Source organism: Myotis davidii, unplaced genomic scaffold (genome assembly GCF_000327345.1).
Source record: "Myotis davidii unplaced genomic scaffold, ASM32734v1 scaffold1073, whole genome shotgun sequence".
Classification (NCBI taxonomy): domain Eukaryota; kingdom Metazoa; phylum Chordata; class Mammalia; order Chiroptera; family Vespertilionidae; genus Myotis; species Myotis davidii.
The window spans coordinates 644,951-656,408 of NW_006285113.1; the positions used below are offsets into that span (position 1 = coordinate 644,951).

At 62.0% G+C, this 11,458-nt stretch overlaps 1 protein-coding gene across 1 annotated transcript in view; it reads right to left on the reverse strand.

Moving 5' to 3' along the window:
* SPDEF (SAM pointed domain containing ETS transcription factor) overlaps positions 1–10,133 on the reverse strand; it is a 19,759-nt gene extending 9,626 nt beyond the window's left edge. The window contains exons 1-2 of the mRNA XM_006755606.2: positions 9,744–10,133; positions 24–142 (exon numbers count right to left, since the gene is read on the reverse strand). Of these exons, the coding sequence (XP_006755669.1) occupies positions 24–113 (90 nt within the window). The 5' untranslated portion in view covers positions 114–142; positions 9,744–10,133. The remainder of the gene's footprint in view (positions 1–23; positions 143–9,743) is intronic.
* Between the last annotated feature and the right edge of the window lie 1,325 nt (positions 10,134–11,458).

The following is an 11,458-nucleotide window of genomic DNA, read 5'->3' on the forward strand; positions in this document are numbered from 1 at the left end:
GGCCCCGCCACCCCTGCTGTCACCTTCTCTGGGCCTGTCCGCAGCACAGTGTTGGGGGGCAGAAGGAGGCGGCTGGGGGGCAGGCTGCTCAGGCTGGGGCTGGCGCTGCCCATGCCGCTGCTGCTCGGGCCAGCGGCTGCGTCTACAGAAGTAAGAGAGGGAGTCAGGTCCGGCTGCTTCCCCACCTCCATGGGGCCCTAAGCTGGTTACAGGGATGAGGGGCCCAGTGGGCAGTGGCTGGGCCTGAGGGAGTCGGCTTCTGGGTCACTGGGCGGCTAGGACGGGGCTGTGAAAGACAGTGGGGGGGCGGGGGAGAGGGTTGGGGCAGGATAGGATGAGGCAGCCCCCTCACTCCCAAAGAGCCAGGATGCAGGCTGCGCAAGTCTTCACGCGTGTGGGTCGCTTAAAACCGCCTTCTGCTTCTTGACCTCCTTCAGGCCTCACAGCGGAAGCCACGATAGTCCCATTTGCCAAATGAGCAAACTGAGACCTAGACAAGGAGTCTTTAATGTCTAGCCCCCTGTTTCCCCTCCGGCCCACACCCAGCTCCCAGACCACTGTCCTGTGGAGGAAGTTCCTTCTGAGAGCTGACCTAGATCTTTCCTGCTCTAGCAAAGCTTGTTTTCTTTTTCTCTGCTCTTAAAGGAAGTTGGGAAGGGGGAGGGCCACCATCATCTTTTTTTTTTTCACCACTATCTTCATCCGCCAGGTGCAGGGAGAGAGGAGAGAGGAGGGGTGTGGTGGGATTAGAGTCCCTCACAGGGTGGGCAGGCAGCCCCCTCCTGCCCACAGGCCAAATGTGGGGCACATGTGAATAAATTCCCAGCGTGAGGCTGATGAGGTGGTCAGTGAGTACCACACAGGTGTGCCTGGCCCCTGCTCAGGGCTGGCACCCCCCCGACCTGGTCCTCCCCTGAAAGGTGCTGCCCCAGGCCCCTCCCCACGCTCAGGCCCTGAGGTGGTGCCCATGTGCTGACCTGCAGGCCCACTTTCCAAGGACAGTGGGGCTGGCCCACTCCTCCCCGTGGACGCAGGGCCCCCAGGGGCAGCGGCTAGAGCTCCACCCCCCATCAGTCACCCGGCTCTGGGGTGCCCGGGCCCTGTCCTCTGAGCCCCCGACTGGAGTGTGCGGTTTGGGTGACCAGGGCACTGGAGACGGGGGCAGACACCAAACTGGGGTTTCTGAGGTATTTCCGTGACGTGCTGGCCCAAGACTGAAGATGAAAATAGTAAGAGAAGGAGACACCGAGCAGCGGTGGAAGATCACCAACCAACACACGCTCCCCAGGTACGGGGTGCGCCCTGGGAGGAAGGAGCGTGGGACCTGCCAGGATCCAGGCCCTCGGGGCACGGCCCCCCAAAAGCAGAGGCTCTGGGGGCAGGTGAGTCCTCAGGCCACCTCAGGCCGGAACCGGGGCGGGGGGAGCAGTGCCGTCCACGGCCCTGGGTGATCCTAACGCAAGTTCAGGTGGGAGACACGCAGCCTAAGGGCATCTGGCCATAAGGGGGCTGGTGGCTGCCCTAGCGGTGGAATTGATGTGCCCCGCGCAGCGCGGGGACTCCCAGGCCCATCTCCAGGCCCCACGGGACCGACCTGCTCCGCTGGTGGGAAGGAAAGGAACCCCAATTGGGAACTCCCCCGGCTTCTCTAGGGCCGCAGCCAGCCCGCTCCACACCCGCGCCCTTCCCTGGGGGGAGCATGGCCGGGTGAACACCGCCCAGGGGCAGCGGCCCTCCATCCCATCCCGTCCTGTGCGGGCCCAGCCTTCCCAGCTTCCTGGGCAGCCCTGCTATCACCCCTGGCGGAGAGAATGCCAGCAGGAGAGAGGGCGTTCCCTTGGACTTCCACGCTCCCTTTCAAGGGCTCCTCTAAGTGACAAGGAAGGAAAGGTCAGGGTTCACATATTCGCACTGCTGCTTCTAATTACAATTTAACTGTAATTGGTGTCGGTTTGACATAATATATTATAAACATCAATGAAAGCAAGTCCTAAAAATTGCTTTTGGGTCTACTCTTCTTACTTCCCCCTACTTCCTAGAAGTTGCTTTGGAGCTACTATTCTGACTTTCCTCTACTTCCTAACTCCAGAAATGCTTCTAGCAGAAAAGTCTCTAAAAAAACTAACACTGGCCTTTGCTAAGAAAATCCTTGCATAAAATATACATGTGTATGAGCAATTAAACTGACAATGAATGCTTATCACATAGTTTATTCTGTTTCAACTTATAAGTGGAGTTTTTCATCACCCCAGCCTGCCTCCCGCCCCGTCCACGTCCCCAGGACGCCCAGCCTGCCACGTGAGGACAGTTTCTGCCAACACCCTGGGCCACGTGCCAGGAGCGGAAGTTTTTCCAAGAAACAGGAGCCCTCGCCTCCCTCGTGGCCCCGTGTTTGCTTGGCCTCGGCCACAGGCAGGGTGGGAGGCCGCTGCTGTGCTTTGGGGCCAGTGGCACGAGGGGTCAGTGAGGATGAATGGGCAGGGCAGGTGGCGGTGTTTGCCAGGTGGGGGTGTGATGACACGTTCCCGACACGTTTGTCAAGGGAGCTATGTGGCTCTCGCATCGTCCCCGTCCCGCTGCCGGGAGAGAGGCAGCAGGGCCTCCTCGGTCCCATTGGTGGATTTGGGAGTCCAGTGCAGCCAAGTGACGTGCACCCGGGTCTCCACTCCTGCCTCCCCCGCACCCCAGACCAGCTCCCCATCATCTTGCCCCTGAGCCCAGGGGCCTGCTTGCAGCCAGAGCTCAGTCCCTGGAGAACATACTCGCTACTGAGAAACCTTGAAAGCAAGAGACGCACGAGGCGCAGGTGTGTGCGTGACTAGCTGTGCGGCAGGAAGAAGGCCGCTCACTCGTAGGTGAGACCCAGGGGCCCTGGGCTGGGGGCACCTTGCCTCACTGGTCAGGGAGCCAGGAGCGGGTGTGCCCAGCCTGCAATTCTGGCCTCTCCCCCGGGCACCGGGGCGGACTCGGTGGGAAGAGAGAACTGCGGTGAGCACCTCTATGCCCCCTTTCCTGCCCACGGCCTGGGTGACGTCGACGGGAGCGCCCCATTTTCTAGACGCTGACAGGGAGGCTCAGGGAGGTCACGCAGCTGCCGAGGTGCCCGCTGGCCGTGGGGGCTCTGCCCGCCGCACACAGTCCCTCCGAGGCTCTGCTGTGGCCGGTTCCCTCTGCCCACCTCTGGATTGGGCAGCGTGATCCTCCAGAGTCCATTCCCAGCTCCTGAGCTCTCATTCCACCCCACGGTCCAGCTCCTTCCTCTCCATCCCGCTTCCATTGGGCACCCCTGCCTCAAGAGCCTCCCATGGCTCCCCCCGCCTGTCCTGCCTGACCCCGCTGGCTGGCGCCCACCTCTGAGCCCACCTGCTCCCCAGCCCAGGTGATCATGTGACTGTGTTATAGCAGGGACACAAAGCCGGAGTGGGGAAGGGGTTCATTTGCTGGTTGTGCCGGGTTTGGCTCAGACCAGGGGTCAATGGACACATCCAGGTGCCCCTGTGCTGTGGGCAAGACTTGGCTCTTCCCTTTGTGTTGTCGTCCCCCTGCCCAAGCTGCCCTTCCTTCTCATCACAGCTCAGCCCAAACCCCTCCTCCCCCAGGAAGCCCTCCTGAACAGCTCCCTGGTCTGACTTCCCAGCGCTCCCCATCTGTGCCATGCAATTCAGCTCTAATTACATTCCCAGGGGACTGTCGCCCATGAGAACACACGTTACTGAGAAAAATGAAGCCCGGTGAGTGGCAGGGACGTGCCCATAGCCACACGGCAGAGCTAGAACCAGACTAGAGGCCTGCTGAGCCTCAGGCCACTGCTCCCCAGGCCTCGGTCCTGGGAGAAGCCCGGTGTTTGCCAGGTCCAGGAGCCTGGACGGCAGACCCAGCCCTCCCGACGGCCTCTGCTGGCTGGGCCCAGGGCTGCCCGTCTCCGGAGCGAGGCTGCCAGTTTCCAAACCTCGCGCGGATCTGTTCTGGATTAAGGCTCAGGGTGTCCTGGCTCCACCTGCCCCAGGGGCTTTGGCTCCGACTCCAGACAAAGAAACTTTGGTAACAGCCGGTGGAGGCCAAGGCCCAGGGACAGGGACAGGCCCGGGGCAGTGGCCAAAGGGATTAGCCACCTACCACCCCTTCTCTCAGCACCTCCTGCTCCCCCAGGAAGACAGATCGAGGGGATAAGGCCAGGGACCCAAAGTCATGGATTTACAGCGGCTGTTCCTGCCACCCCGGGCCTGCTCTCGCAGCCCTGCGGTCAGGAATGTGGCCAGGTTCTCACTCCACCCCCTCCCCTGATTTCTCTAAAAGCAACCTCAGGGAAGTGGTGTTACCAGGGGGTCTGCACTAAGGCCTGGGCTGTCCTGGGCTCCATGATCTTACCCAGGAGGACTGTGAGGGGTTAATGTGCCGGAGTCCCCACCTCAACGCTGAGACCCACCCGCAGTCTGCCCAGAGCCCAGGACCCTGGCTGCAGACCCCAGTGAGGAGGGTACTGAGGGGCGGGGGGGGGGGGAGGGGACCACTGGAGCAGACCTTCAGCCGCCTTACCTGCTGGGGTCCCCGGCCCTGGCTGCCAGCCCTCCCTCTGCACCCCAAGGGCCTCCTTTAATGGGTCAGAGTCAGGGGGCCGCGGGGTGACTGGGCCTGGCCAGGAGCCATGCACGGTCAGCACCTTGGAGAGAAGCCCGGCCGCTGGAGGTCCCGGCCTCTGCCCTAGACTGCCCCTCCTCCAGACACCCCCTGCTCACCCTGCCGCTCCTCCCCGGCCCCCACTTCTCCTTGGACGGCTCTGGCCCCCCATGGAGCCACAGCTCCCTGGCCCTTTGACACTGCTGTTCAGACTAGCTGGGCTCAAGAAAAGCCCCCAGCCCCTCCTCACTGACCGCCTTCCACGGCCCAGAGTGCTGGCCTCTCTCCAGTGGACGGCCACCCTCGTCCCCAGGCAGGGCCCCAGGGCGGCCACCTGCAGGCAGCCCTCTCCCAGGCTCCCTGCTGCGGCCATCCCTAAGCACCTGCTGCCATGGGGTCTCCGAGGCGAGAGAGGGGAGGGGGCCCCTGGGGGACTCGCCTGTCCTGGGCTCAGCTTAGGTTATGCCCGGTGGCTATCCCCTCCCCCTCGGCTCCTGACGCATCCAGCCCCTGGCCTCCTCGCTCAGGAGCCCTGTCTCCGGAAGGTTCAACCTGAGGAGCCAGCAGGGGCCCGGGAGCTGGGGTGTGTGGGAGACAGGGGGATGGGATGAGGCCATGTGTGGACCAGAGTGGTGGGGAGGTGGGGGACAGGGCGCAGGAAACAACAGGGTCAGGAAATATCAGGGAAACCTGGTCTCTACCATTGTTCCCTCGGGTCCCACGGCAGCCAGGAGCCGCAGGCACAGTTCCATCAGCTCTGTCCCCCTTTGGCTCCTGCCGCCACACTGACGCGTCCAGCCCCTCCGGGTCAAGGTGAAGGGTTCTCTCTCCACTGGGCTCTCCCAGCCTCAGTCCCGTGTGACTGCTCCAGGCAGGTCCCAAACCCTGTGCTGGTCTTGGGGACCGAGTCCCACCCTCTGTTTGGGGGGCTGGGTCCCCTGCACCTGTTCCCTGGAGTCGGGGTCCAGAGCCTCTGGCAGACGTGGCCCACCCTCCTGAGCTGGCAGGGCACCCGCCCAGCGGCCCTCACCTCTTGTGTCGGCCTCGCCCTCGGGCCGCCCCCTGCCCAGGGCATCCCCTCCCCAGCGCCTCGGTGGGCACAGACGCCCAGCCCAGGCAAGCCCAGGCCGGGGAGAGCGAGAGGCTGAGGCCGGGCCAGTACCCCGACTTCCCGCACGTCAAGTACAAGTCCTGCCAGACGTTCAGTTTCCAGAAACCGCAAATCACGTCCTCACTCGGCTCTGCTTGAGCGCACACCGTGTGTGAACACCTTCCGGCTCTCAGGCCTGGCGGGCTCCTGGCCCTCCCTGGCCGCCATGCCCGGCCCGCGGCAGGTCCCCGCTTCGGTCACCAGAGGCTGCCTCCACCACCCCCTTCCGCAGCCCCTACGTCCCTGCACTCCTCCGGCACCTTGTCTACCCTCCCGCCCCCCAACACTCGCTACCCGACAGGGCTCTATGGGTTTGAGTGTCGGATCCCCACTCCGGCCCCTGGGCAGTGGCCCCTGCGTGAGGACACACCATTTCACCTGCCTCTGCCTGTGGCGCTGTCATCGACCCTCGGCCCCGGGGGGAAAGGGGGTCCCCAGACACTGCGTCCTGGGGTTGGCATGACAAGGCAGAGCAGTGATGTGAGCAGATGCCTGTCTCCCGAGAGGGTGCCCACACTGGCCCCTCGCACCCGGTGCTCACCCTCCGTGGCTCCTGCAGGCCCACAGGCTGGAAGGAGACGGCTCCACCAGCTCTGGGGTCCTGACCGGGCTGAGGGGGGATGGGCCCTGAGCCCAACTCCTTGGGCTTGGAAAGGGCGTTTAGGTGAAGTGAAGGCACTCCAATATTCAGAAAGTGATAACAGTCCAGAGAGAGTAAGAACAGAAATCGCTTTAAAAAAAAAAGGTTTAAATGGGGGTTGGTGGGCGATTAAGGGGTTATTAGGCAGCCACCCCCAGATCTCTCGCCTCAATCCCAGAGCTGGAGGGAGAAGGAGGGGGTGCCTCCATTCTGGTGGTGCCCTTTCTCCGGTCCTGGTGGGCGCTGGTCCTTCCGGCCACCAGCAGGGTCACACTAGGCTCCCCCTGGGAGGAGTGGGCAAGGGAGAAGGGCGCGCCCTCCCCTCCACGGAGGGGAGAGAGGAGAACCCGGCAGGGCACGTCCTGAGCTGAGAACATGCAAACGAGGCAGGGGAAGGAGCCAGGCATTAAATGTCAGCAAGAGCCCAGGGCAACTCGCTTGTGCAAAGTTTGCTTTGGGAAGAGCTGTTCCACCTGACAGGCCACTTGCTCGGCTAGGGGCGCAGGGTGGGGCGTGGAATGGGATGGGGTGGGGGAGGGCCCCAGACCAGGTTTGAGCCCCAGCTTCCTAGCTCTGGGACTAGGGAAGTGACGGCTTCCTCTGAGACTCAGTTGTCCTGTCTGTAAAATGGGCTATGAGGAGCATGTCTTAAAGGGGTGGTGAAGATTGAGGGAGCAGGTGGATTATGGTGGGCTGAGCATACATGAAGGTGGCACCGGGGAGCAGGTGAGGCAATGAGACTGGAGAAGAGGGAAGAGAAAGGTGCCCTGGCCGGGAGGCTCAGTTGGTTGGAGCGTTGTCCCATATACCAAAAGGTTGCAGGTTTGATTCCCAGTCAGGACACCTGCCTAGGTTTCGGGTTTGGTCTCCAGTTGGGTCGTGTATGGGAGGCAACCGATGGAGTTTCTCTCTCATATCAGTGGTTCTCTCTCTCCTATCCTCTCTCTAAAATCAATTTTAGAAAAAGAGAGAGAGGGAAGGGAAAGGTAATGGGGTACAGACTGAGGAGAGCAAAGGAAGAAGCAGGTGGTGACGGTGGAGGGGCAGGGCTGAGGGTGGAGTCTGGGGGAGAGTTGAGGGTGGTGGTGAGGGCGGCCTGAGCCCTGCCCCGAGGTCGTCTTGCTCTCCAGCCCGGTCTAGGACAGCTGTGAGCTTCAACCACCCCTCCCTGACCTCTGGGAGGGACCAGAGCCTGGGCCACAAGGCGGGGAGGCACACACGTTTGCAAAGTTGGCAGATCCGGCCAGCCAGCCCGCTCCACCAACTCCTACACAGCCTTCAAAACCCGGCTCCAGGTGGTCTCCTCCGTGAAGCCCCCCTGACATAGGCGAGTGCAGGAGGAAAAGTGACTTCCCCCAAGTCACACACCATGGGCCTCCCGTTCCTTCTCGCCCTCCCCGGAGGGTCTCTGTCCCCAGGTCAGCCTGAACTGACCTCCCAGGTCGCACTCACGCTGCACCACGCCCTTTAGCACCAACCTGTGCTCTCATTGCTTCAGTTATTAACTGTTTATCTGCAACAACCTCGGTGGGAAACAGTGGGCTCTCCCAGGCTCTTCTCCCTGCTGCCTGGTCGCCATCTCTGAGCCTTGACTGAGCACCTACTGGGTGCTCCACTCCCTCAGGCCTGGTTGACAGAGCAGCTCATCTGCTCAGGGGTCCATGGGGCCGGCCGAAGTGTGTGAGGATTGCTGACACGGTGAACAGGTCTGGTGGGGACTGAGTTTTCAGCTCTGGCCCCGCCTCTGCCTGGAGCAGAGGGGTCACTTGTCCATTCACTGTTGGGCTCTCAGAGGAGAGGGTGGTCCCCTATCCTGTGAGTGCTCACCTCTTCCACACCCCAACCTCCCGGGGAGCCCTGAGGATGTATCCTCTCCCCAAAGCTCTGTGAATTTGGGGTGGTGAGACTCCAAGTTTGGCGTCACTGGCTCTCGCTCCTCCTCCAGGGGGCCAGGGGGCAGGTAGGACGGTCCTCGCTGGCCTCGGCCGTGGTCTGGGTCTCCCTATCTGTGGGTCGCCTCCTGCCCATCCCTGCCTGCCGCCTCAGCGCTGGGCAGCCCAGCGCCTGTTTGCTTTGTTACTCAGCTGAGCAGCTGCTGCTGGGGAGATGCGGCTTTATTGGGGGTGCTGTGAAGCTGTTTATTGGGAAGGTGGGGGCAGGAAATGAGGCCGAGTCCTAGCCCTGGCTGAGGAGGAAAAGAAAGGCCATGACCTCCATAGAGGGACAGACACTTGAGGCTTATGGCCTGGGTGTGCCCAGCTGGCAGGGTGCGGAGAAATCCAGGGCTAGCTTGGTGGGACTGCCCACTCCCTAACATGCACAGATGGGCACACATTCATGCACAGACACCTGCACACACAAGCACACACATATGCACATTCACATACACAATATGCATGCACACACAAGCGCATACCCTCACACGCAATATGCACGTGCGTGTGTGTAAGGCACACACTCAACACGCATACACGTGCTCATGTGTACACGCATGTATGCACATATACACATGCGTATGCACACACATGCACGTATACACGCTCACCTATATACGCACCCATGCACACACCTTTTCTGACCTCAGGGGAGCCCGCAGACCTCCAGACCCTTCAGCTTCCCACCCGTCACCTCCGCCACCTACTTCCCCCTCTTCCCACAGAAGGAATCTGCAGATCTTAGAAATGAGCCTCTTCATGGACCCGTTTCTCTCCGAGTGTGCCCAGCCCGGACCAGGGGCCTCTGCTCCTCCGGGTGCCCAGGCAGCCAGCTGGTTTGCTCTGCAGCTCCCCAACCACCTGGTTCCCGTGCCCACCACTGCCCTGATGGGCCCCTGGCTCTGGGCTCGTCCCCACTGCTCCAACCTGGACCCTGCCCCTGAGCCTCCAGACTCCAGCAAGCCCCCACCCACGTGTGCCGGCCCCAGGGAGAGCCTCTGTGGCCAGCAGCCCTGGCGGCAGCAGGGAGGCCGCTGTGATCCACCGGCCAAACACAGCGGCCAGGTCTCAGCCGAGTTTCTGCATCTACAGAGCAGCCACCCGCAGGCCAGCAGGTGGGCTCAGTGCTGAGCCCGGAGGGGGCCATCACAGACACGGGCCCCCAGGCCTCGCTGGGCCAAGGGACTCACTGAAGCTCTGGGGTCGGCCCAGGGAGGCAGACTGGACAGCATGCAGAGAGGCGGGGGCTTCTGAGGGTGAAGGACCAGGTCGCAGGGTCACTGGTGCCTGGGAGGTTCCTTCTGAGCTTGCAAAGTGCACCTCCAAGCCCTCAGTCACCCTGCCCCCGCCGCTGGCAGGAGAAAGCCCGTGCAGGGCACTCGGTACCTCCCCCTGCACTTACCCGTTAGCTGCCTGGTGCCCAAGTCGCCTGCTGCAGTGGCAACCTCCGGGGCCAGGAGGAGGCGGGGCAGCTTGGGCCACTGCTGAGTCTCAGCCGGGCATCTGGGGAGCCAGTGGGACCAGGGGCCAGCAAGGCTGGGGACAGAGGTGAGGGCCGCTGGCGGCCTGGCCACCCTCAAAGGGTAACCCTCTGAGGTCCCAGGGCTGTGTGCCCTGTAGAGAGCCCCAGCTCCCAGCCCAAGGCCACCTGGTGACACTGAGGCAGGACCCAGCCGGAGGGCTTACTGGGAGCCTCCGCGGGCTCTGGGCACTGGCCTGGGTCGCCGGGGCAGTGTGGACGCAGCTGGAGTGCAGGAATGTGCTGGGAGGAAGTCAGGCTGCCGTGGGATGAAGAGTTGGCTGGGCCTGATTTCCCATTATAAGTAATCCTTCCTTATTTACCTGAACAAATACACTCCCTGCTTACCTCAGACCACAGGCGGGCTCCCAGTTAACCCTTGCAGGCCTTTCTCTCCTCACCGGGGGAATCTATACCCTGGCAGCCGGGGAACTCACTCGTTCATTCATTCACACACTCACTTACATTTGTTCATTAGTTGATGCATAGCTTCTGAACTCATACTGTGTGCAAGGCACAGGGTGTATATCGAGAGGGAGCACTAAAAGGGACCAGCCGAGGGTGAGGGACAGACAAGCAAGCAGCAGTGGAAATTCAGAGCCTCAATGGAAGGCTGTGGGAGTCCTGAGGCAAGGGAAGTCAGGGAGGGCTTCCTGGAGGAAGTGCCTGGCTCCCCAGGCCAGGGATGGAGGGAGTTTCAGAGAATCCTGAGGAAAGGGACCTGAGGCTCATGGGCCACCCGCCCTGCAGGGGAACGGTGCTCCCTGTGCCCCTGGGCACAGGCCGGCACACAGTGGTACCAGAAAGGGCTGGTAGCTAGCTTTCCCAAGCCTGGTGCGGACCTCGGCCAGCAGCAGCTTGCTCTCCCACAGCCCCTGAAGGGTGGAGGCAAGGAGGGAGGCTGCGTGCACACCCACGTCCAGCACCCACCGCCCAGGCCCCTCCACGAGTCCAAGGAGGGCCACCCCCAGCTTCTTCCTCTTCCTGCCAGGAGGGCTGCGGATGTCTCCGGAGGGCAGGGCGTGGCTCCTCTTTCTCTGGAACACTTTGGAAGGCCGCGGAGCACCGGCTGCCCCCATTCTGTCAGGTGAGGGCATTTTGTTGCTATTTTCTAGTTTCAGAAGGAATTGTGTGACTGCCCACACGTAAGCACTCCAGGGCTTCAGGAAGATCCCAAGGCCTTCAGAACCAGCCCTCACCCTAACTGATGCCATAGTTCTCCGGCCTGTGGCTTCACGTTTCACCCTGGAGAGGCCGTGCCTGGCTGCTAGCGTCACCAGCACCTTGGTGAGGATGGGGTAGCAGAGTCGTTCCGGAGAAGGTTGGGTAGGATGGGATGGAGGAGGTGATGCAAATTCTAAAATGGCTACAGTGCCTACCCCAGCTCCCAGGGTCAGTAGAAAGAAAGACCCCACTTTCCCAGGCAGGACCTCCTCCAGGGCTCCCTGAGGGGCAGGCAGCCCTCCTCTGCACTCCCACAGAAGTGTGGGCTTACACTGCGCTCTGATGCGGTGCTCAGTAGACACTGACTATGTGCCAGGCACCGTTCAGTGCTCAGGAGATGCTATGACATTGGTCATATACAAATACTCTAACCT